General features: G+C 42.7%; 2 protein-coding genes across 8 annotated transcripts in view; one reads left to right on the top strand and one right to left on the bottom strand.

Annotated features, from left to right (window-relative positions):
* ELP4 (elongator acetyltransferase complex subunit 4) overlaps positions 1 to 24,692 on the bottom strand; it is a 389,970-nt gene extending 365,278 nt beyond the window's left edge. The window contains exons 1-2 of one of the 2 annotated variants that reach the window (XM_056526644.1): positions 24,373 to 24,692; positions 16,543 to 16,578 (exon numbers count right to left, since the gene is read on the bottom strand). In XM_056526644.1, the coding sequence (XP_056382619.1) occupies positions 16,543 to 16,578; positions 24,373 to 24,550 (214 nt within the window). In that variant the 5' untranslated portion in view covers positions 24,551 to 24,692. Of the gene's footprint in view, positions 1 to 16,542; positions 16,579 to 17,094; positions 17,203 to 24,372 lie in introns of those variants that run through there. The other variant, XM_056526645.1, reaches the window with a different exon arrangement.
* IMMP1L (inner mitochondrial membrane peptidase subunit 1) overlaps positions 22,895 to 26,699 on the top strand; it is a 51,229-nt gene continuing 47,424 nt past the window's right edge. For 2 of the 6 annotated variants that reach the window (XM_056526651.1, XM_056526653.1), the window contains exon 1: positions 22,895 to 22,914. The gene's annotated coding sequence lies outside the window, so the exon portion shown is untranslated. Of the gene's footprint in view, positions 22,915 to 24,583; positions 24,721 to 26,699 lie in introns of those variants that run through there. The other 4 variants (XM_056526647.1, XM_056526652.1, XM_056526650.1 and 1 more) reach the window with 3 other exon arrangements.

Consider the following 26,699-nt stretch of genomic DNA (forward strand, 5'->3'; position numbering starts at 1 on the left):
CAAGCTGCTTGCCTATTGCAGATTCAGTCTTCCCAGCCTGGTGCAGGTCTACAATTTTGTTTCTGGTGTCCTTCGACAGCTCTTTGGTCTTGGCCATAGTGGTGTTTGGAATGTGACTGTTTGAGATGTGGACAGGTGTCTTTTATACTGATAAGTTCAAACAGGCGCCATTAATACAGGTAACGAGTGGAGGACAGAGGAGACTCTTAAAGAAGAAGTTACAGGTCTGTGGGAGCCAGAAATCTTGCTTGTTTGTAGGTGACCAAATGCTTATTTTCCACCCTAATTGTCAAATAAATTCTTTGAAAATCAGACAAATGTGATTTTATGGATTTTTTTTTTTCTCATCATGTCTCGCATTGTTGAGGTATACCCATGATGAAAATTACAGGCCCCTCATCTTTTTAAGTGGGAGAACTTGCACAATTGGTGGCTGACTAAATACTTTTTTCCCCACTATGTATGTGTGTGTGTGTGTGTGTGTGTGTGTGTGTGTGTGTGTGTGTGTTTATATATATATATATATATATATATATATATATATATATATACACATATACATACACATACACACACACACACACACACACAGGAGGAAGAAGGGGTTGTATTAAGAATATGCAACCTCCTTCCAAAAATAAGGCTCCAGAAGTGTAAAAATGGCTATGTACTAGGGAAAGATAACTATGGCACAAAAGCTATGAGATGCTAAGAAACCTGTCCAGACTGAGAGAACTAGATCTTTTGAATATCTGTCAGCTTGCTCTAAAGACACTGATTCCAGATAAAAAATTTGATAGAAAAACGCTTTAGACTTTCCCCACAAAAATTGTGGCAAGAATGTGAGCAGTTTATGCCAATATAATGCAATATCCACCCACTCACACCCTTTTCTTCCCTGATATTTAAAATAGTCACGTTTCCTGTTTGCCTGTCCCATATCCCTGGATTTTGGCCGTGCCACTATCCGAAGAGGGGGTGAGGATTAAATCTTCCAAGTTACATACAGAGTACTCTTAAAAACAGCAGTAACAGGGGTACTCTGCCCCTAGACATCTTATCCCCTATCCAAAGGATCTCCCTGCTGCAATGGCGTTCGTTTAGAGTGTCGGGTGCAGGGCCGGAGGCTCGTGACGTCACGGCCACGCCCCCTCAATGCAAGTCTATGAGAGGGGGTGTGACGCCCCCCTCCCATAGACTTGCATTGAGGGGGTGTGGCCGTGACATCACGAGCCTCTGCAACACATCGCCAGTCATCCGGTACGGAGCGAAGTTCACTACGTGCACCTGATATCGGGGGGACCCCCGCGATCAGACATCTTATCTCCTATCCTTTGGATAGGGGATAAGATGTCTAGTGGCGGAGTACCCCTTTAAGAGGACTCCGAGCTATATTAGTGCATTGGACAATTGTAGGAATCTAGGAAATGTAAAATATGTGTAGCTCACTTAGGATAAAAGAAATAATGTGCTTGAGGTTAAAGGTGTTGCCTTCACCCAAAAGGCCTAATGTAATATGTAGAAATTATAAATAAAAAATATTTATGTGAACCAGTCCTCAAAAGCACAGGGGAGAGAAAAAGGAAAAGACTAGTGGAGATGGGATCCAAGAAATGGTCTTTATTATATAAAAAGGATATATATAGCCAATCGCCTAGCAGGGCCCTTGCTAAAGGCGAATGGAATATACTGGGTAAAAAATAGATATAATAAAAAATACAGAATATAGTAGGATTAAAATGAGATAAATATGATGGGTAAGTAGCACCAAAGAAAATTCATTAATTAAATATCTGCTGCATATATCACGAGAAAACGTTCTCAGTCCATATAATTCATAGGGATATTTCAATGAAAAATCCACAAGAAATGTCCAGAATGAAAAGTCCCAATTAGTTTGGGTGTGTCCGGAGTAACGATATATGGTAGTGAGTGTAGCCACAATAGCTACAATAGGAAATTCATGGACAGGTAATGCAGACAATGTGGCAAACACTGTCAGCGATGAAGATGTCAAGTCTCGGTGCACAGCATCACTCACCCTCCTTTGGAGTCCTCAGGTCCGGGCTGGCACGGCTGAGTCCGGCACTCTGGATATCAATGCCCGCCTGGGTGGTATGCTGGGTGAATGGCTGAATCTCCGGGGGTCCGAGTGTCCTGGGCTGGCACGGGAGGCGTCCGGCCTTGGGGAGGATGATGTCCAGGAGTAACTCTGCCGACCGGGGCTGTGAGAGGATGCAGGTAACAGGTGGTGCGGATTGCACGTATGAATAAGGTGCTAACAGCGCGCGTGCAGCAGTGGTCCCGGAATCGTGGGCATCCAGCTGTTGCAATTGGAATATGGCAGATACAGTCTATTTGAAGTGATATACACTTATGGATAAGGTGCAGATAATGGGCTAGACGCGTTTCAAGGCCGCGGGCCTTTTCTTCAGTAGCTATAGGTGTGGATAAAGGGTGGAAATGCTGGTTTTATATAGTCTCCATGCAGTGATGATGTAATACTAATTGGAAAAGAGGAAAAAGTGGAGACTGGAAGTTTCAGGTATGTTGTAAAATGGGTAATGGATCCAGATAGAAAATGGGAATAGGGAAGAGAAGAAAGAAAAGAAAACATAGGGATAAAGATGGTGAATTAGATATGAGTGTGAGTCAGGAGAAAAAATAAATAGATAAATAAATAAAAAAAATAATGGTCATTGGGTATGTGAAGAGATGCACTATGGATCAAGACTATAGTGGAAATCATGAGAAAAAATATGAATAGTAAAATTCTTAAAAAGGTGTGTGAAAAAATAAATAAAAATAAAAATAAATAAATAAATAAATATTTTGATAATGTATTGATAATGATGTAAATGGTACATATGTTTTTTCACACCTATAGCTACACACCATAAACTACATATGTACCATTTACATCATTATCAAAATATTTATTTATTTATTTTTATTTTTATTTATTTTTTCACACACCTTTTTAAGAATTTTACTATTCATATTTTTTCTCATGATTTCCACTATAGTCTTGATCCATAGTGCATCTCTTCACATACCCAATGACCATTATTTTTTTTATTTATTTATCTATTTATTTTTTCTCCTGACTCACACTCATATCTAATTCACCATCTTTATCCCTATGTTTTCTTTTCTTTCTTCTCTTCCCTATTCCCATTTTCTATCTGGATCCATTACCCATTTTACAACATACCTGAAACTTCCAGTCTCCACTTTTTCCTCTTTTCCAATTAGTATTACATCATCACTGCATGGAGACTATATAAAACCAGCATTTCCACCCTTTATCCACACCTATAGCTACTGAAGAAAAGGCCCGCGGCCTTGAAACGCGTCTAGCCCATTATCTGCACCTTATCCATAAGTGTATATCACTTCAAATAGACTGTATCTGCCATATTCCAATTGCAACAGCTGGATGCCCACGATTCCGGGACCACTGCTGCACGCGCGCTGTTAGCACCTTATTCATACGTGCAATCCGCACCACCTGTTACAGCCCCGGTCGGCAGAGTTACTCCTGGACATCATCCTCCCCAAGGCCGGACGCCTCCCGTGCCAGCCCAGGACACTCGGACCCCCGGAGATTCAGCCATTCACCCAGCATACCACCCAGGCGGGCATTGATATCCAGAGTGCCGGACTCAGCCGTGCCAGCCCGGACCTGAGGACTCCAAAGGAGGGTGAGTGATGCTGTGCACCGAGACTTGACATCTTCATCGCTGACAGTGTTTGCCACATTGTCTGTATTACCTGTCCATGAATTTCCTATTGTAGCTATTGTCGCTACACTCACTACCATATATCGTTACTCCGGACACACCCAAACTAATTGGGACTTTTCATTCTGGACATTTCTTGTGGATTTTTCATTGAAATATCCCTATGAATTACATGGACTGAGAACGTTTTCTCGTGATATATGCAGCAGATATTTAATTAATGAATTTTCTTTGGTGCTACTTACCCATCATATTTATCTCATTTTAATCCTACTATATTCTGTATTTTTTATTATATCTATTTTTTACCCAGTATATTCCATTCGCCTTTAGCAAGGGCCCTGCTAGGCGATTGGTCATATATATCCTTTTTATATAATAAAGACCATTTCTTGGATCCCATCTCCACTAGTCTTTTCCTTTTTCTCTCCCCTGTGCTTTTGAGGACTGGTTCACATAAATATTTTTTATTTATAATTTCTACAATTGTAGGAATCTAGTGGGGACAGCTAAAGTACCAATATTATATTTGCATATTCAGAATCAGGGTCTTTTCCTCAATATTATTGGTTATATTCACTAGTTAAACTTGGTGACAGATTCTCTCTAAGTTTTGATAATGAAGCACAGGCAATGTACTGTAACAGATGACCTGGGCATCCCCATTTACGAGCACATGATGTTAAAAGCAGGCCGAGTATATTAAAACTCTCTGTATAGACCTAAAGCAGCTAGGTGCATCATTAATGCATAAGGTAATGAACCATAAGAATATTCGGCCTTTCTGAACATGACATTTTCTATGAGTGTTTATGCAGTTTCCATAACAATACCAATTACAGCTTGTTTAGAACTATTAATTCACAGTACAAGCATCCAAATAACACTGTCGAGACCTACAGGAGAGGGAAAAAACCTTGCAGAAATAAATAAGTGTTTGACTGTTTTCAATAATCATTTCCTAACCTTCGGTATTATCGCATCTCATGAGAACCAGGACAATTAATATAAACAGTTTCATGCCCGGATTTACCATTAAGTGGTTAAATTAACCAGGATAATGGGTGTCAAATAATGAATATGAGCTTTTCATTTTCCAAAGACATTAATCTTACAGTAATGCAATTTATGGCTGCTCCCCTGGTATGGGGTACTGTATGTCAGATAGGAAGCTTCTACTGGTTTTAAGCTGGTATCCCTAATGCCACTGGCAAGCCGGGCTTATCTGCACTAATCTTATGGCTTATCCTCACAGGAACCTTGGAGAGACACGATCCACTAACATAGTGCTGTGAAAAAAATCAATGATGATCCCTTAAATTAGTGTGCCCAAATGTAACCAAAATACAACTCTCAGCCAACCACCATTGAAAGATTAGAGAGAACCTAAAGATTGATGGTTCAAATTCAACCAGTTATTGAATGCAGTGAAAAGTTAACTTATTTTTTACAGAGAATGCAAATCTGACAGATTTTGACGTCCGTTATTGTCAGATTTTGCTGTGTTATAGGGGAACAAAAAGTCATGTATTAAAAATCTATTTTTTTCCATATGAAAAAAGAAAAATAAAAAAATTGCTCTCATCTTCCCTCTGTTCCTGTGCTGAGGCCTCTTGATCATTAGCGCTGTTATCCGGAGTGATGCAGGAGTTGCCGCACAATGAAATAATGTTATCACACAGGGTTCAGGAGAAGGTCCTGCACCCCGAACAGAGCAGAGGATGCAGATGCCTTAGCATGGAGAGAAGGGGAGTAGAATTTTTATTATTTTCATTTGGAGATCATTTATTAGGGAAAAGTACTTAAACGAGTACTCCACCCGTAGACATCTTATCCCCTATCCAAAGGATAGGGGATAAGATGTCTGATCGCGGGGGTCCCACAGCTGGGGACCCCCGCAATATAGCATGCGGCACCCACCTGATGCTGCTCCAGAAGCGCTAGAGGGTCTGGCTTCCGACCACAGGAACGGATGATCGTGACGTCACGACTCCTCCCCCCGTGTGACATCACACCCCGCCCCTTCAATGCAAGTCTACGGGAGGGGGCATGACAGCCGTCACGCCCCCTTCCATAGACTTGCATTGAGGGGGCGGGGCGTGATGTTACACGGGGGAGGAGTTGTGACATCACAGGAGCCAGACCCTCCAGCGCTTCCGGAGCAGTAAAAGGTGGGTGCCGCATGCTATATTGCGGGGGTCCCCAGCTGTGGGATCAGACATCTTATCTCCTATCCTTTGGATAGGGGATAAGATGTCTAGGGGTGGAGTACCCCTTTAATGGGGGCATCTACCAAATAGAAGGTTCTATAACTATATGACTACCTAACTGTGGGGCATCGACTTAAAAGGGGAGGGTTCACTACCTACCGGGGGCATCAACCTAATAGCGAGATTCCCTACTTACCCATCTTCTGGGGGCTTCTTCCTAATAGGGCGATTGCCTACCTACTTACTAGGAGCTTCCCTACCTACTGGGGATATCTTCCTAATAGGGGGAATTCCCTAATTACCAACGTACTAGGGGCTTCATATCTTAATATGAGTGTTAGTGAAGGCCTTATGTTTGACTTTCGTCTATGGCTTTAAAAAGTCTAAAGCCACCTCTGCTGTCACATGACATAAAAAAAAAAGTTTTGGTAATTGGGATTGGTGAGTACTCTGTCTTAAAGTAATGGTATTGGGACATCCCTTAATCAGGGATGCTGAGATCCTATCGATCAATGCCCAAGACATGCAGTTCCGGGCACCGGGCAGGTGAATTTTTCATGCATTTTTTTTTTCAGCTTAAAAATGCTGGCGCCCAGGGTATATGGAGAGGGCTCCTGACTCGAGCCTGCTCCATATCCGGTGACCCTGAGCTGATTTCCGTAAATCGCAAAGGCCGGCTATTAACCCTTTAGATCGCCACTGTCAAAGCTGACAGCGGCATCTATTTGTACCTTTTAACCATCCCTGATGGTCTAGTGGGGTGGATTGCAAAAAATACCAAACCACAGAATAGTATTTTTTATAACATCATTTCCCAGAAAAAATTAAGTAAAAAGCCTTCAAAAAGTCTGATCAGTACCAAAATGGTACAGTTACAAACAGCAAGATTAGGGTGCAAAATAGGAGCCATCATACAGCCTGATATATGTAAAAAGAAAAAAGGTTATAGGGGTCAGATTTTTTTTTTTGAAAGTGAAAAGGTTGCCGGAAATAAAAAAAAAAATTTGGTATTTGTGTAATCAAAACAACAAGTAAGTTGCAAAATTGAAAATTTTTTTTTTCACCTCACAAATTATTTTATTTGTTTCGGAGCATAATTCATGGAAAAATGAAATATGTTTTACAAAGTACAATTGGTCCCACAAAGAAAAAAAGTTAAGGCTATTCCAGGTTGAGGAGGAAAAAGCAAAAGTGCAGAAACTAAATAAATAAAAACGAATATTTATCTTATTTACATACTATTATGGTTGAAATTATTTAGTGTACCAGGACAAGTCGATTGTCATGAGTGACAAGCAGACTGTGTTCCCACACCCCGGCTTAAAGGGGTACTCTGCCCCTAGACATATTATCCCCTATCGAAAGAATAGGGCATAAGATGTCAGATCTCGGCTGCAGCACCCACCTGTTGCGGCTTCTGGCAGCGAAGGAGGCTCTCATCCTAACGCCTCACGAACATGGTGACAGGAGATCGTGATGTCACAACTCCGCCCCCATGTGATGCACGTCACGCCCCGCCCCCTCAATGCAAGTCTAGACTTGCATTGAGGGGCGGGGTGCATGACGTCACAAGAGGGCGGAGTGGTGACGTCACGATCTCCCGTCACCGTGGTCGGGAGCCAAAGCCTCCAGCATTTCTGGAAGCCGCAACAGGTGGGTGCTGCAGCCGAGATCCCGGGGGTCCCCAGCAGCGGGACCCCCGCGATCTGACATCTTATCCTATATCCTTTGGAAAGGGGATAAGATGTCTAGGGGCGGAGTACCCCTTTAATACATTCTTTATGGATTATGGAAGATTTTGACTTTTTGCTGAAGACAACAAAGAAAATCCACACGTATTGGCAACATAAATTGACATGGAAGAAACTCAAATTTACTCTGGATTTTTTTAGATTGTGTGTAGGTAAAATTTGTGCTCAGGAGCAGAATAGCTACATGGTATAAAACATACTGGGCTAATAGAAGTCCAACTCTATAGGAATATGTGTGAAAAGACACATGAAGGTTTTGGAAGAAACTCTCATAAACTTCAGGTAGATTCTTTGTCATATTTAAATCCAGAATACCCATACGGTAACATAATGGAGTTAAGCATTGAGCCACCATGTTGCCCACCCTGGTCCAACCAATCTTATTTTGGCATCAGGATCAGGGACCGTCTGCATGTAGACCCTCATTCTGAAATATAGTGAACTGATCTGTAAATTTTTACACTTTTTTGACCCATCTCCAAACTCTCTAAAATGGCATACTTTGCAACTCAGATCAGCGAACAATATTAGGTGGACTTGAAATTAAGATAATTTCTGTCCGTATGTCCTATTGGGGTAATAGCGCATCATAGAACAGGCGTCTCTGTTCAAGACCCTCCGTCTGACAGACTAGAGATTTACTCCATATATTCTGATAGACTCAAACCATCCTTGTATTATATGGATAACCATTTATCTTAAGCTCCGCAAAGTTATACTAACCAAATTTTTATACCACCTTCAATTGAGCAAAGAATACAAAATACACTCTACAGTGCCTTCAATAATATACCAACCACAAATAAAGGCACAAAACAGAAACAAAGTACAGAGAAAAAAAGCATTCCATAATGTTATAAAAGCACAGACATATATGAAAAGGCACCATGTGTCTGGTGTTCCTAATAGCTTGGAACCCCTTTAATAACTTTTTTTTTCTTTCAGAATCTTCAGTTTTTTCATCCACCAGAAAAACAACAGAAACCCCGACAAAACCAACACCACAAAAGAGTGAACAACGCCTAACTACTCCTCCCTCTCCAATAGACTTCTATGGTCAGCATTTAACCTGATTCCAAAGTGAGTTGAGTCAGGTTAACAGCAGTTTTTTAGAGTGAATAATACATTCAGAAGGGAGGAGGAAGAAAGGAACCTGTTAACTGAGGAAGATGCATTTTTGCTCTAGAAATATATATATTTAAAAAAAAAAATCTTATAGTCCATTGTTCTATTAATTGATGCAAACTTTGTTGAAACTGCCGCAGCAGTTTGCATGGATACTTTTAAAGTTGTGCTTACCAGAAAATCTCAAATTTATGGTCTTTAAAATGTTGCTTTATTATCCCTTGAAAATGTGTCTAAAGTGTTAGCCACTATAATCTTACTTCCAATGAATTTGCAGGGCACTGCCTGTTAGGTTCAGTCCATCTCTAAGAGCAGAGAGACAGAACACAGGAATTGGAGGTGGGGTTTAGCTTGTGCAATGTGCAGGTGAGAGCGTGAACTGTGTAAATGCAAGCTAAGCTTGTCTGTCTCCAGAGGGTCAACACTGTCTGAAAATGCAAGATATTTGCTTATGCAAGCCGTAAAAATAAGGATATAGTCCAGGCGCTGGTCCTCCCAAATAGATGGTATCAAGAGTCAGATATGTAGTAAAATAAGGGTTCTTTAAAGCATTAAAGAACCCTTATTTTACTACATATCTGACTCTTGATACCATCTATTTGGGAGGACCAGCGCCTGGACTATATCCTTATTTTTACGGCTTGCATAAGCCAATATCTTGCATTTTCTGCTGAGTGCCTGTCGCCACTCAGGAAGGATCCGGAGCAGCGGTTACACTCACCTTCTTCAGCGAGTCAACAGGCTGTTACAGGTGTTGCGACCTCAGCACAACACCCTTTGGTAAGTTCACATCTTACCTTTGCTTGGGGCTTACCGTGTTTAATTTTATTGCACTAGGAGCGCACCTTGTCCTTTTTTGTTTCCTTCTAACACTGTCTGAAAGGTTAAGTGTTCCCCTCTAATATCTGACCATACATAACGTCCCGGGCAGCTGTCCATTGTGTAGCTTGTCATCATCATCTTCAGCATTAGTATAGATTAGGCCTTTCCTTGATGTAATACCCCATCTCTTCCTCCTTAACTTATCAGCAGTTCAGAGTTTAGACCATAGCTGCTTATATGATTAAATCCCAGTCTTGTGGTGATGTCTTTTATATATTTATTCCCCCCCCCCCCAAGCACATCAATCCCCCCCCCTCCACATGTTATCTATAGTACATAAATCCTCAAACCCCCCCCCCCAGCACAGTGTCAGCCCATTCAGTCCAGTGAACTTTCTCCAGCACTGTGTCAAAGCAGAAAGTTAAATGATAAATAGCTGTGAACCATGGAAAGGGTCAATAGCAGTGTGAACTGTAAAAATCTGTAAATTTTTGCCACTGAAGGATCTAACAAAACATGCAAGTTTTTAAAATTATTTTGAAAAGTACAGGTATATTTTACGTAAAGTGATAAACTATGGAGACACAGGGGGTCCTTCATACCACCTCACAGCCATATCCAAAATGAAAAATGTTGATGAAAACAATTTTATGCAAATATTTAGACGGCTCATGTGCAGTAGTAAATGATCCATGGACCATGCCACTCAGAAAACATCAAAACAAACGCCATTAGAGGTTTGAGCCATTTAAATGGCTAATTTCTTGGTCTCATAATAAAGACACGGTTATGTCATTAAGAGTTCATTTTGTAAATGAGCTAAATGTTTCGGAAGCAAAAGTCGCTAAGTGAGGCTGGTGAGGCCTCTACACAGACTAAGACTGTGCATGGAGATCACAGAGAAGACACAGAAATGGATATGTTACAAGTGTGAGGAGAGCAAATTGACTGCAACATTAGTAAATGATGGAGAAACAAATAACTTATTCATGCAAATATATGTTAAGCGTTTTCCATACGCTTTATTGGAACAGATAGGCAAATTTATGTAATGTTTAGACATATCTGAAGCGCGGAATTGCCCTTGAGAAGTGTGCGCTAACCACATTTTCATATGGTTTGCATTCTATATCTTATTTCATCCTCAAATGAGGCAGACAATCTTAGGATTACTTGGGAAAAATGACACATACAATCTGATCATATTCCGGTATGGCTGTAAGTTATGTACTCAGAATGGTCAGGTGTATAGTTCAACAGGGAAAGATAGATGCCATAACATTAAAACCATTGACAGCGAATTGTGATAGCTAGATTATTTACTTAGAGCATTTTCACGGGAAGGAGAAACAGTTGACTGACAACAGGGTCAGACACTGATATGCGTAAAGGCTAGCCTGTCTGATCCAGTGGCTACGATAGAAAGGTGTCGGAACACACAGAGCATTGCAATTTGCTTTGTATGGGGCTGTATAGCCATAGCCCAGTCGCATTGCCTATACTGTCCTCTGTCTACCATGCAAAATGGATACCAATGAGTATATGAGCATAAAAACTGAACCGTGAAGCAATGGTAGACGGTAGGCTGGTCTAATGGAGGATCTTGGGTTATGGCATTCATGTAGATGCTACTTCAACATGTACCACCTACCTGAACACTGTAGAGACCAAGTATACCTCCTCACAGCAGTGGTTTTCTTTAATAGCAGTACCCACTTTCAGGCAGTAATGTGCCCTGCCATACTGAAGAAATTATTCAGGAATGGACTGAGGAACAAGACAGAGTTCAAGGTGTTAGCTTGGCCTCTAAATTCCCCAGATCTCAATCCAATGGAGAATCTGTGGGAATGTCCGAAAAAACTAATCTGTTCCATGTAGCCTACACCTCACAACCTACAAGACTTCAAGGGGTACTCCGCCCCTAGACATCTTACCCCTAAGCCCCGGCAATCTCCCTGCTGCACCCGGCATTCGTTTAGAACACTGTGTGATGCGCCGGAGGCTAGTGACGTCACGCCCCCTCCCATAGACTTGCATTGAGATGGCATGGTCGTGACGTCACGACCGGGGTTGGCTGTGACTTCATGTGCCTCCGCCCAGCAACCCCAGTCATCGGGCACGGAGCAAAGTTCGCTCTGTGCACCGGATGTCTGGGGTGCCACAGCAGAGATTGCGGGGGTCCCCAGCGGCAGACTCGCGCGATCAGACATCTTATTCCCTATCTTTTGGATAGGGAATAAGATGTCTAGGGGTGGAGTACCCCTTTAAATGATCTGTTGCTAAGGTCTTGGTGTCAGATATCACATTTTTGTCTCTGCTATACTTCAGCAATGCAACTGCTAACCTAACCTGTCTGGGCTCCATACAAATGCTCCTTAGTGCTTATCAGGGTCTGCAAAATATACTAGTCTAATGCTCTGTCTGGCTTGAGTATCAGCATAGCTCAGCCCCGGTCTGCAGACTCTTGCCTAAAATCAACCTGATTCCAAGTCAAGTATAGTTATTTTCAAGTTGTGTCTTCTGATTCCGACACGGCCTGCTCCTGGACTCTGCCTCTGCCAAGCCCTTCTGGATACCATGTCTGATCATCCGCACATCCTGTGTCCATGTTTGCCAGTCCTGTGTCATTGTTCCTGGTCTCGCCTTCTACTTGTAGTTCTACAATCTCGCGTGTACAACTTTTAGTCATGTCTGAGCCCTGCCCCTGTGTGCATTCTCCTGGAGTTCCTGCTCCACAGTCTGTTCTGAAATCCCCCCTTTGTATCTTGTTCTATGTTCCCTACTCTTTCCAGCTGCCTACTACTGCCTATTCTGCAGACAACAACCTGGGATTACTCTGATCTGGTTAGCCCAAAACCTGTAGCATCTAAAAGGGTCCACAATACCCCAGGAAGTCTGTTATACGTTTGAATATATTTAGGTATTTGTGCTTTAATACATATGCAAATGTTACAGTAAGCTTGGCTTTGTAGGTGACTTAGTTTTGTCCCACCCAAAAAAACAGAGATCCCAATAATGTACCAAGAGTAGACTGCAGGTTGTGAAATGTATATCAAATGCATATATAAAACTTTTAAAGGTCTTTTTAGCAATGACATATAGGGAAAACTCGAGAAAACATCTGCCATATTTATAAACCATCTGCTAGTTTCATCTATCTTCTTGTTCCCAACAGTTTTTAATCTGGAAGAATGGTCTAAATGTAGCTGGCATGCTGCTACCAATACTTAAAACACAAACTTTTCTACGTATTTTCCTAATACAAACTATGTCACTGCCACCTTGTACAGGCATCCCTCAGTTATAGATTTCCTTTAAAGGGGTACTTCGCCCATCGACATCTTATCCCCCTATCCAAAGGATAGGGATAAGATGTCTGATCGCGGGGGTCCCTAGCTGCGGCACCCCACTGTAATCACTGCACGCACTGTGTGTAATGACGGGCAAGTCTATGTGAGGGGGCGTGACCGCCACCACGCCCCCTCCTATAGACTTGTATTGAGGGGGTGGAGCCGTGATATCACAATGCTCTGGACCCTGTATAGTCCGTCATTATACAAAGAGCGAGTTTGCTCCGTGCAGTTATTAGAGCGGGGTGCCGCAGCAAGGATCGCAGGGGTCCCCAGCGGCAGGACCCCCCACGATCAGACATCTTATCCCCTATCCTTTAGATAGGGGATAAAATGTCTGGGGGCGGAGTACCCCTTTAAGCTTGGACTATATGGTGCATTAAGTTGTGCACAAAACACCATGCAGCAATGAACTGGAGGAGTGATTTGATAATTACTTAATTCTTCTTCTGTATTTATAAGCTTTGCCTAGGTATATAGATATGACAGAAGATAACTTGTATAATCTGCCCTTGATAAATGTTTGTTATGACAGGGCACATATTGGAACACGGGTAACTTCAGTTAACCCTTTCTCAGGACTTTGCTCCATTCAGTTTCAACGCTGACCAGGCTCCCTGTCCCAGATGCTTAACCCCTTAAGGACACATGACTTAATGGAACATCATGTGTCCGCTCCTGATCTATAATAGCGGGTCGGGCCCGGCCTCTAACAACGGCCGGGACCCGTGGCTAATAGCGCACGGCATTGATCGCGGTGCCGCGCGCTATTAACCCTTTAGACGTGGCGTTCAAAGTTGAACGCAGCGTTTAAAGTGAAAGTATGCTGGTTTGCCCAGTGGGCTGTTCGGGATAGCTGCGGCAAAATCGCGGCATCCCGAACAGTTTACAGGACAGCAAGAGTGTACCTACCTGCCTCCTCGCTGTCCGATCGCCGAATGACTGCTCAGTGCCTGAGATCCAGGCATGAGCAGTCAAGGGGCAGAATCATCGATCAAGGGTTTCCTATGAGAAACCAGTGATCAATGTAAAAGATCAGTGTGTGCAGTATTAGGTCCCTATGGGAGCTATAATACTGCAAAAAAAAAAGTGAATAAAGATCATTTAACCCCTTCCCTATTAAAAGTTTGAATCACCCCCCTTTTCCCATAAAAAAAAGAAAAACACAGTGTAAATAAAAATAGACATATGTGGTATAGCCACGTGCGGAAATGTCCGAATTATAAAAATATATAGTTAATTAAACCGCACGATCAACGGCGTACGCGCAAAAAAATTCCAAAGTCCAAAATAGTGCATTTTGGGTCACTTTTTATATCATGAAAAAATGAATAAAAAGATCAATAAGTCCTATCAATGCAAAAATGGTACCGCTAAAAACTTCAGATCACGGCGCAAAAAATTAACCCTCATACCGCCCCATATGCGCAAAAATAAAAAAGTTATAGGGGTCAGAAGATGACAATTTTAAACGTATTAATTTTCCTGCATGTAGTTATGATTTTTTCCAGAAGTACGACAAAATCAAACCTATAAGTGGGGTATCATTTTAATCGTATGGACCTACAGAATAAAGATAAGGTGTCATTTTTACTGAAAAATGTACTACGTAGAAACGGAAGCCCCCAAAATTTACAAAACAGCGTTTTTTTTTTTCAATTTTGTCTCACAATGATTTTTTTTCCTGTTTCGCCGTAGATTTTTGGGCAAAATGACTGACGTCATTACAAAGTAGAAATGGTGGCGCAAAAAATAAGCCATCATATGGATTTTTATGTGCAAAATTTAAAGAGTTAAATTTCAATCTTGGTTTCATTAGACTAGAGAATCTCTTTTCTCCCAGTCAGAGTCTTTTAGTCTTTTAGGTTGGTTTTTAACTGCAAACTCCAGATGGGTTTTTATGTATCTTTTAGTGAGTAGAGATTTCTTTCTTGCCACTCTGCCCTAAAGCCCAGATTGGTGAAGTGCTGCACTGATGGTTGGCCTTCTGAAAGTTTCTCATGTGCACACAGGATCTTTGGAGCATAGTCAGAGTGACTATTGTGCTTTTGGTCACCTCTCTTAGCAAAGTCCTTCTCCCTCAATTACTTAGTTTGGTGGGGCGGCCAGCTCAAGAAAGAGTCCTGGTTGTTTCACTTCTATTTAAAAATGATGGCATACACTGCGCTCTTGGGAGCTTTCAGTACAGCAGAAATTTATTTGAACCCCTCTCCAGATCTGTGCCTCCACGCGATCCTATCTCTGAGCTCTACAGGAAGTTCTTTCCCCCTCATGGCTTGGTTTGTGCTCTGATTCGCATTGTCAGCTGTGGACAATACATCACATTGCTGCTCAGGTTGGACACCACTGCAGGAAGTGATTGGCAGAGTGGCAATGTGATGTATTGTCTGCAGCTCTAGGAAGCAAAGTTCAGTGGAGATCGGAGGCCATGAAGGAAGTTAGGGTGCGTTCACACAGCTGTCTGTCCCCATTTTTTTTATCCCCGTTTTGGTTCCGTTCTTGCAGGCTGTAAACGGATTAAAAACGGTTTTAAAAAATCCCATTCAGGTCAATGGGATTTTTATACAATCCGTTTACATCCGTTGGTACCCGTCTGCACTCATTTCCGTTTTTTTAACGGCAGAAAAACAGCACATGCAGTATTTTTTCTTCCTTCAAAAAAACTGAAGAATAAACGGATACGGTAAATTTAACGTTGAAGTCTATGGAAAACGGATGAGCCTTCAATGTCATCCGTTTGTATCCGTTTTTTTCAATCCTATTTTTGATCCGTTTTTACTTCTGAGCATGCTCAGAACAAAAAAAATATGTATATTTTTTGGTTTATTAACTGAATAACAGATCCAAAAGGATAACACCCTTTTGCATCCGTTATTGTCCATTTTATTTAAAAAGTCTGTTTTTATTTTTGACGGCAGAAGAACGGGACGGGTCTAGACGGCCGTGTGAACGCAGCCTAAGTAGAGAATTTTTTTTTTATGTCATCACAGAGCTTAGGCACATTAATTGGAAAAAAGGTTTGATGGATAACCCCTTTAAAGGAGAACTACGGGATTGAAAAATGTATCCCCTATCCTAAGGATAGGGGATAAGTTTCAGATCGCGGGGATCCGACCGCTGGGGCCCCCCGCGATCTCCCGTACGGGGCCCCGGCTCTCTGGTTAGAGAGGGCGTGTTGACCACCGCACAAACTAGCGGCCGACACGACCCCTCCATTCACTGCCATGGGAGAGCCGGAAATTGCCGAAGGCAGCGTTTCGGCTCTCCCATAGCAGTAAATGGAGGGCGCGTGTCAGCCGCCGCCTCGTGCGGTGGTCGACACGCGCTCTCTATGCAGAGAGCCGCGCCCCTGTACGGGAGATCGTGGGGGGGCCCAGCGGTCGGACCCCCCGCGATCTGAAACTTATCCCCTATCCTTAGGATAGGGGATAAAATGTTCAATCCCGTAGTTCTCCTTTAAGTCCAAGTCAACAGCAAGCAAATCAGTCGTGTCATTCCTGATTATGGCAACTCTAATTAGACACTTTATGGTAGTACTAACCTATTAGGAGTAGTGTTCCAACAGCAAGACCACCACCTGTGAAGAAAAAGCAGAAACAGCTAAAAGGATGAATAAAAATGTATAGACTAACAGACATATCATGTGCAAAGAAAACAGTGGAGCAGTTGCCCATAGCAACCAAATTAAAACCTAAAAAATGAAAGCTGGATCTAATTGGTTGCTACTGACAACTGATCCACTAACCCTCTGCACAAAGCTGCATTAATCCCACCCATAGGGGGAGATTTATCAAAATCTGTCCAGAGGAATGTTGCTAAGTTGCCCATAGCAACCAATCAGATCGCTGCTTTCATATTTGAAAGGTCCTGTGAAAAATGAAAGACGCCATCTGATTGCAACTTTTCCTCTAGACAGGTTTGGATAAATCTCTCCATAGTCCTTTTTTATACTATAAAATGGCCTATCACCCATGATACCACACGCCAGGTCTTCAGGTTTCACCTGCATCAATGTTACGCCAGATCATTTCGGCAGGGAAATCCACATAACACAATACATTACCAAATCATGCGGATTTTGGTGCAGATTTACCTCTGGGGCTACAACTAAAAGTACATGCACATAACCTGTGCATACAGATCTTTCTGCCGGTTGAATTTAACAAGACTTTGGACTTTCAGAGTTATTATATCCCATGATGTTATTATGATCATGTCGTGCAACACTGTTCTCTCACATTATTTATTAATAGAAACAAATAATGTGAGACATGGACTTACTGTACAGATGTCTGATATACTCTATGGTATGGATCTATGCATCGTGGATGTGCCATAAATAAATATATATTAGGGATCTACCGATACCGATAATCTGTGGCCTTTCAGGCCGATAACTTATACCGGAATATCGGAATAAATTATCGCTATTTCTCCACCCTCCCCCCGGCCCCGAAGAAGCGGCTGCAGATCACTGATTTAAAGCGGGCACTTTAAATCAATGAACTGCAGCGGCTTTTGTGGGCCCAGAGACCGCCGCCACCACCCGCTTCTCTCCCCCTGCCGGTCCTTAGTCCAACCACCGCGGCTGCCACATTGCCTCCCCCATCCCCGGTTTTATAATTACCTGTTCCCGGGGTCTGCGCTACTTCTGGCTCCGGCGGTGTCCTGCATTGTCACTGCGTTGAGGACCTCACCCGTCATTGCGCAGAGCACAGCGTAACGCAGGAGCCAGAAGTAGCCCAGACCCTGGGCCCCGGGAACAGGTAATTATAAAACCGGTGATGGGGGAGGCAATGTGTCAGCAGCGGTAGGGGGCGGTGCGGGGCATTATCGGCAAGGTAATTGCTAATACCGATAACGTCCAAAATCGTGAATATCGACAGATAATATCGGCCAAACTGATAATTGGTCGATCCCCAATATATTATTCTGTATGGCAGTGTTTCCCAACCAGTGTACCTTCAGCTGTTTCAAAACTACAACTCCCAGCATGCCCAGACAGCCGAAGGCTGTCAGGGCATGCTGGAAGTTTTAGTTTTGCAACAGCTGCAGGCACACTGGTTGGGAAACACTGCTGTATGGTATGGATCATTTTACTTAAAGTGTACCCGTCAGATCCAACAAAAAAAAAAAAAAAATTATATATCACTCAGTACCTAATCCTGACCATGTACATCTAATTTTTATGTGTCTATCACCTTTATTTATTTATTTATTTTACACTTTTAATTTAGCTCACTAGTCTGAATTCCTCTCAAAGGGAGGGGGCGTGGCCTCACTGTGCAGGTCTCCGCCCCCTCCCTCAGCATGCTGTCTGCTCACATCTCCCCTAGCATTAGCAAAACTACAACTCCCAGCTTGTCCTCACTGACAGTAGCGCGACACAAGTTGACAGTGGGAGGATTTTTCCTCCAGCTGAGGGTCCTGCACTCACAGCTGTCAATCAAGGAAGTGTGACCATGACATAGGTGATGACACATGGACACAGCAGGACAAGTATATGTCAGAGCAGGCAGGAGGGGCAGTTGTTGACTGGCTTTTTAAGTAGGAAATACTGAAAATGTTCTAATGAAAGCAATTGCAAAACCTATTGGTTTTGCATAATTTACAACATATCAAAAGTTTTTGTATCTGACAGTGCCCATTTAAAGGGGTAGTCCAGTGGTGAAAAACGTATCCCCTATCCAAAGGATAGGGGATCAGTTTCAGATCGCGGGGGGTCCAACCGCTGGGGCGCCCCGCAATCTCCTGTACAGGGCCCCAGCTTGCTGGCCAGATAGCATGTGTTGACCACCGCACGAAGCGGAGACCGAGCATATCTCCTTTAATGCATTTTGTATATATTGTAAGCTTTAGATTTATTTATTGCACACATTCCTAATGTACTGTATGGTATAGATCTACTTACTGTACTTACTGTATGCTATAGATCTATTTAATGTTCATATGTCCTATATACTGCACTTATACATGCATTATAGATATGTTGTGAATACTGTAGTATTATAGAACTGTTTACTGTGTGTGTTGTGTACAGTTATAGATCTGTTTCCTATATACTGTATGTATAGATCTATGCACTGCAGACGTGTCCTATACACTGTATGTATAGATCTATGCACTGCAGACGTGTCCTATACACTGTATGTATAGATCTATGCACTGCAGACGTGTCCTATACACTGTATGTATAGATCTATGCACTGCAGACGTGTCCTATACACTGTATGTATAGATCTATGCACTGCAGACGTGTCCTATACACTGTATGTATAGATCTATGCACTGCAGACGTGTCCTATACACTGTATGTATAGATCTATGCACTGCAGACGTGTCCTATACACTGTATGTATAGATCTATGCACTGCAGACGTGTCCTATACACTGTATGTATAGATCTATGCACTGCAGACGTGTCCTATACACTGTATGTATAGATCTATGCACTGCAGACGTGTCCTATACACTGTATGTATAGATCTATGCACTGCAGACGTGTCCTATACACTGTATGTATAGATCTATGCACTGCAGACGTGTCCTATACACTGTATGTATAGATCTATGCACTGCAGACGTGTCCTATACACTGTATGTATAGATCTATGCACTGCAGACGTGTCCTATACACTGTATGTATAGATCTATGCACTGCAGACGTGTCCTATACACTGTATGTATAGATCTATGCACTGCAGACGTGTCCTATACACTGTATGTATAGATCTATGCACTGCAGACGTGTCCTATACACTGTATGTATAGATCTATGCACTGCAGACGTGTCCTATACACTGTATGTATAGATCTATGCACTGCAGACGTGTCCTATACACTGTATGTATAGATCTATGCACTGCAGACGTGTCCTATACACTGTATGTATAGATCTATGCACTGCAGACGTGTCCTATACACTGTATGTATAGATCTATGCACTGCAGACGTGTCCTATACACTGTATGTATAGATCTATGCACTGCAGACGTGTCCTATACACTGTATGTATAGATCTATGCACTGCAGACGTGTCCTATACACTGTATGTATAGATCTATGCACTGCAGACGTGTCCTATACACTGTATGTATAGATCTATGCACTGCAGACGTGTCCTATACACTGTATGTATAGATCTATGCACTGCAGACGTGTCCTATACACTGTATGTATAGATCTATGCACTGCAGACGTGTCCTATACACTGTATGTATAGATCTATGCACTGCAGACGTGTCCTATACACTGTATGTATAGATCTATGCACTGCAGACGTGTCCTATACACTGTATGTATAGATCTATGCACTGCAGACGTGTCCTATACACTGTATGTATAGATCTATGCACTGCAGACGTGTCCTATACACTGTATGTATAGATCTATGCACTGCAGACGTGTCCTATACACTGTATGTATAGATCTATGCACTGCAGACGTGTCCTATACACTGTATGTATAGATCTATGCACTGCAGACGTGTCCTATACACTGTATGTATAGATCTATGCACTGCAGACGTGTCCTATACACTGTATGTATAGATCTATGCACTGCAGACGTGTCCTATATACTGTATGTATAGATCTATGCACTGCAGACGTGTCCTATATACTGTATGTATAGATCCATGCACTGCAGACGTGTCCTATATACTGTATGTATAGATCCATGCACTGCAGACGTGTCCTATACACTGTATGTATAGATCCATGCACTGCAGACGTGTCCTATACACTGTATGTATAGATCCATGCACTGCAGACGTGTCCTATACACTGTATGTATAGATCCATGCACTGCAGACGTGTCCTATACACTGTATGTATAGATCCATGCACTGCAGACGTGTCCTATACACTGTATGTATAGATCCATGCACTGCAGACGTGTCCTATACACTGTATGTATAGATCCATGCACTGCAGACGTGTCCTATACACTGTATGTATAGATCCATGCACTGCAGACGTGTCCTATACACTGTATGTATAGATCTATGCACTGCAGACGTGTCCTATACACTGTATGTATAGATCTATGCACTGCAGACGTGTCCTATACACTGTATGTATAGATCTATGCACTGCAGACGTGTCCTATACACTGTATGTATAGATCTATGCACTGCAGACGTGTCCTATACACTGTATGTATAGATCTATGCACTGCAGACGTGTCCTATACACTGTATGTATAGATCTATGCACTGCAGACGTGTCCTATACACTGTATGTATAGATCTATGCACTGCAGACGTGTCCTATACACTGTATGTATAGATCTATGCACTGCAGACGTGTCCTATACACTGTATGTATAAATCTATGCACTGCAGACGTGTCCTATACACTGTATGTATAAATCTATGCACTGCAGACGTGTCCTATACACTGTATGTATAGATCTATGCACTGCAGACGTGCCCTATATACTGTATGTATAGATCTATGCACTGCAGACGTGTCCTATATACTGTATGTATAGATCTATGCACTGCAGACGTGTCCTATATACTGTATGTATAGATCTATGCACTGCAGACGTGTCCTATATACTGTATGTATAGATCTATGCACTGCAGACGTGTCCTATATACTGTATGTATAGATCTATGCACTGCAGACGTGTCCTATATACTGTTTGTATAGATCTATGCACTGCAGATGTGTCCTATATACTGTATGTATAGATCTATGCACTGCAGACGTGTCCTATACACTGTATGTATAGATCTATGCACTGCAGACGTGTCCTATACACTGTATGTATAGATCTATGCACTGCAGACGTGTCCTATACACTGTATGTATAGATCTATGCACTGCAGACGTGTCCTATACACTGTATGTATAGATCTATGCACTGCAGACGTGTCCTATACACTGTATGTATAGATCTATGCACTGCAGACGTGTCCTATACACTGTATGTATAGATCTATGCACTGCAGACGTGTCCTATACACTGTATGTATAGATCAATGCCCTGCAGACGTGTCCTATACACTGTATGTATAGATCTATGCCCTGCAGACGTGTCCTATACACTGTATGTATAGATCTATGCCCTGCAGACGTGTCCTATACACTGTATGTATAGATCTATGCCCTGCAGACGTGTCCTATACACTGTATGTATAGATCTATGCACTGCAGACGTGTCCTATACACTGTATGTATAGATCTATGCACTGCAGACGTGTCCTATACACTGTATGTATAGATCTATGCACTGCAGACGTGTCCTATACACTGTATGTATAGATCTATGCACTGCAGACGTGTCCTATACACTGTATGTATAGATCTATGCACTGCAGACGTGTCCTATACACTGTATGTATAGATCTATGCACTGCAGACGTGTCCTATACACTGTATGTATAGATCTATGCACTGCAGACGTGTCCTATACACTGTATGTATAGATCTATGCACTGCAGACGTGTCCTATACACTGTATGTATAGATCTATGCACTGCAGACGTGTCCTATATACTGTATGTATAGATCTATGCACTGCAGACGTGTCCTATATACTGTTTGTATAGATCTATGCACTGCAGACGTGTCCTATATACTGTATGTATAGATCTATGCACTGCAGACGTGTCCTATATACTGTATGTATAGATCTATGCACTGCAGATGTGTCCTATACACTGTATGTATAGATCTATGCACTGCAGATGTGTCCTATATACTGTATGTATAGATATATGCACAAAACTACGAATCAAATAAATGAAAAGGCTGCACTCACCAATTCTTCTATTTGTGCTTTATTCCACCTACACTTACAGGTGCTAGTGAGGAGCGACACGTGTTTTGCACTAGCAGCGCATCGTCTGGCTCTCCCCGCTTGTATTCCCCCGCCCTGTTTTGGAGGGAATAAAGCCCAATTGGTGAGTGCAGCCTTTTCATTTCTTTGATTTGTATTGTTGGACTGCATCTGGACCTAGTGCTTTGCACCAACAAATTGTGCAAGATTAAACCCACATCTATTCATTTGTCTTGGCTTAGGCTGGGTTCACACCTTGTTTTTGTAATACAGTTCCCGTATACATTTTCAATGTGAAAACCGTATGCATTTACTCCATTACAAACCATATGCCAAATTATGCATCCTGTTGTGTCAGTTTATTCCTCGTATCCAAAACCGTAGCCTACCACGGTACTTGGTCCGGGTGAAAAACCATATATATATATTTTTTTTTTTAAACATGGAGTCAATGGGGACCGTACAGAACCATATGTGCGTACGGTTCCATTTGGCTTTCGACTTTGCAATTTTTTGTCTTGGAATTTCAAACAAGTGAAACTTTATTCATAATGGAGTGAAAAGTTAAAAACTTATTTATTTTTTTTCTTAAAAAGAGAAAAATGGATGCAACTGGACATCATTTTTCAAACCGTATACGGCTTAATGTTTGTACACACGTTATATTACGGTTTAGTACAGTTTTGAGAAATCAGTTTTTTTTTTTCCCAAAAACCTGATACGGGAAGTGTATTGCAAAAACGTGGTGTGAACCCAGCCTAAGGGTGCATTCACACCACATTTTTTGCAATACAGTTCCAGTATACGTTTTCTATGTGAAAACCACATGGAAAACCGTATGCCAAAAGATGCATCAGATTATTTCCGTTTTGAATCCTGTAAGGTTTTGTCCGTTTTTTTTCTCGTACCAAAAACCGTAGTCTAGCACAGTTTTTGGTCCGGGTGAAAAACTTAAACCGTATATGTTTTGTTTTGGTTTTTTAACATGGGAGTCAATGGGAACCATACACAACTATTTGTGCGTATGGTTCCATCCAGTTTTCACCATACGGTTTTTGACTTTGCACAGTTTTTTTCTTGGAATTTCAATCAAACAAGTGAAACTTTATTCATCATTGAGTGAAAAGTTAAAAACTTATACTTTTTTTTTCATAAAAACAGATGCAACCGGACATCATATTTTTTAAACCCTATAAGGTTTTTAACTGTATATGGGTGAAAATTTGTACACACGTTTTGATACAGTTTAGTCCGGTTTTGAGGAATCAGTTTTTCATCAAAAACCTGATACGGGAACCGTATAGCAAAATCGTGGTGTGAACCCAGCCTTACAGTGTATAAGTAGGTGGTAATTCATCTAGAACACTGTGTGTTACAAAACTACAACTTCTAGTATGCCCTGACAACCTTTGGCTTACCGGGCATGCTGGGAGTTGTAGTTCTGTAACAAATAGGCAGCCACAGGCTGGGGAACACTACAGTAAACTATAAAGGTTACAATGTAGATCATACAGCACAATACAGGGATGGCAGTCACTATACACCTATAGCACCGCTATGATGCCCTGTACCCTCCACACACCTAGGATGTGATCCAGAGAGGGGACCCCGGTGGACACGAGGAGCTGCCCGTTCTGCACGGAGGGCCGGGTTCCTCTAATGGCCGGGAGCTTTCCCCGCACCTTCCTCCGGAAACTTGTCTCAGCCCCCGGTGCAGCCATCGCTCCATCACTCACGCCGCGAATACCGGGCGCCGCCATGTTGCTTCACCCCGTCAACAGCGCGCTGCACTGTGGGAAAGCGTGACGTCACGGCGGCGAATCAGATGGAGAGAGTGTGGCCAGCCAGCCAATCAGGAGCTGCTTTATTAGAGGAGTGCCTGGGAGCGGAGTCTGGAGTCCGGCCTCATAACATCTTTGACTTTTAGCCGGTGAGTAGGTGAATGGTTTATTATGGAGGTGTCGGGGGGTGTCAGCACTTAGGGTACGTGCTGTGTCTCCCCTCACCGCCATGATTTACCTTCCTATTATATTGCTATGTCTTAAAGGAGCAGTACACTCTAGGGGCAAGGTATATATATATATATATATATACACAGTATATAAGTGCAGCAATGTGACCATGGGGACAAGACAAGTGGCTGAAAACAGAGAACAATAGACCCAATTAAGGTGGATTCTCTTCACTCCTCATGTATACATGGGATACTTAGGCTCCACAATAGCTGCTCAGGAGTATTCCTAGACCAGTGTTTCCCAACCAGGGTGCCTCCAGGTGTTGCAAAACGACAACTCCCAGCATGCTAGGAGTTGTAGTTTTGCAACATCTGGAGGCACACACTGTCTTAGGGGTCCATTAACTCTCTTTACCTGCTCAACAACACTGAATCTGATTGGTCATGGTCCTCTCTAGGCTCCGCCCTAATGACTAATTCAGGCATATTTAGACTCTTCACGTCAAACGATAGCTTCTCTCTAATGTAAAAAGGAAAGAAAAACCCTTTCACACCCCCCCCCCCCCCTTCCTATAGACTTGCATCGAGGGGTTGGGGCTATGACATCACGAGCTCCCGGCGCCGGCTCCAGTGTTCGGAAGTTTGTTCCAAATGCTGAGCAGCGGAGTACCCCTTTAAAGGGGTACTTCGCCGCAAACATCTTATCCCCTATCCAAAGGGGATCTCCGTCGCAGCACCCCGTCATTCGGCACACAGAGCGAACTCTGCAGGGGTGGCGTCAAGAACGCGGAAGCCACGCCACGCCCCCTCCATTCATTTCAATGGGAGGAGGCGTGACTGCTATGACGTAGCTGTCACGCCTCCTCCCATAGAAGTGAATGGAGGGGGCGTGACGGCCGCATCGCCAGTCATCGAGCACGGAGCGGAGTTTGCTCTGTGCGTCAAAAAACTGGGTGCTGCGCCCTTTAGCTAGGGGATAAGATGTTTGCAGCGGAGAACCCCTTTAAGGTTATCACTATCCACCACATGTCCCCTAGTGGCTTGAGCAGTTAAAGGGGTACTCCGGTGGAAAACATTTTTTATTTTTTTAAATCAACTGGTGCCAAAAAGTGAAACAGATTTGTAAATTAGTAGGGTAGTGAGTGGGGGAGTGCTGGTTTGTGTGCTTTCTCTTTGCTGCTATAGATTTGTAAATTACTTCTATTGAAAAATCTTAATCCTTCCAGTACTTATCAGCTGCTGAATACTACAGAGGAAATTTTTTTTTTTTTTTGGATGTCTTTTCTGTCACGACCACAGTGCTCTCTGCTGACACCTCAGTCCATGTCAGGAACTGTCCAGAGCAGCATAGGTTTGCTATGGGGATTTTCTCCTGCTCTGGACAGTTCCTGAAATTGACAGAGGTGTCAGCAGAGAGCACTGTGGGCAGACAGCCGCTAATAGGTACTGGAAGGATTAATATTTTATAATAGAAGTCATTTACAAATCTGTTTAACTTTCTGGCACCAGTTGAGTTAAAAAAAAAAATAAAGTTTTCCACCAGAGTACCCCTTTAAAATCCAACATGCCCAATCATTCTCCCCTGCAATGGAAAATCTGCATTAGTTCAGCAGTGCCACATTACTCCTAATTTTGTGGGGTTTATACTAGGGATCGACCGATTATCGGTTTGGACGATATTATCGGCCGATATCCACGATTTTGGACATTATCGGTATCGGCAATTACCTTGCCAATATGTCCATAATACCCCGCCCCTGGACAGAGACCGCCGCCGCCGCCCCATTGCATCCCCCATTCCCGGTGTTATAGTTACCTGTTCCCGGGGTCCGCGCTACTTCTGGCTCCTGAGGCGTCCTGCGCGTTTACTGTGCGCTGCGCAATGACGAGTGACGTCCTCAACTCGACGTCACCATCAGTGCGCACAGTGACAGCTCAGGACGCCGCCGGAGCCA

Source organism: Hyla sarda, chromosome 6 (genome assembly GCF_029499605.1).
Source record: "Hyla sarda isolate aHylSar1 chromosome 6, aHylSar1.hap1, whole genome shotgun sequence".
NCBI classification, from domain to species: domain Eukaryota; kingdom Metazoa; phylum Chordata; class Amphibia; order Anura; family Hylidae; genus Hyla; species Hyla sarda.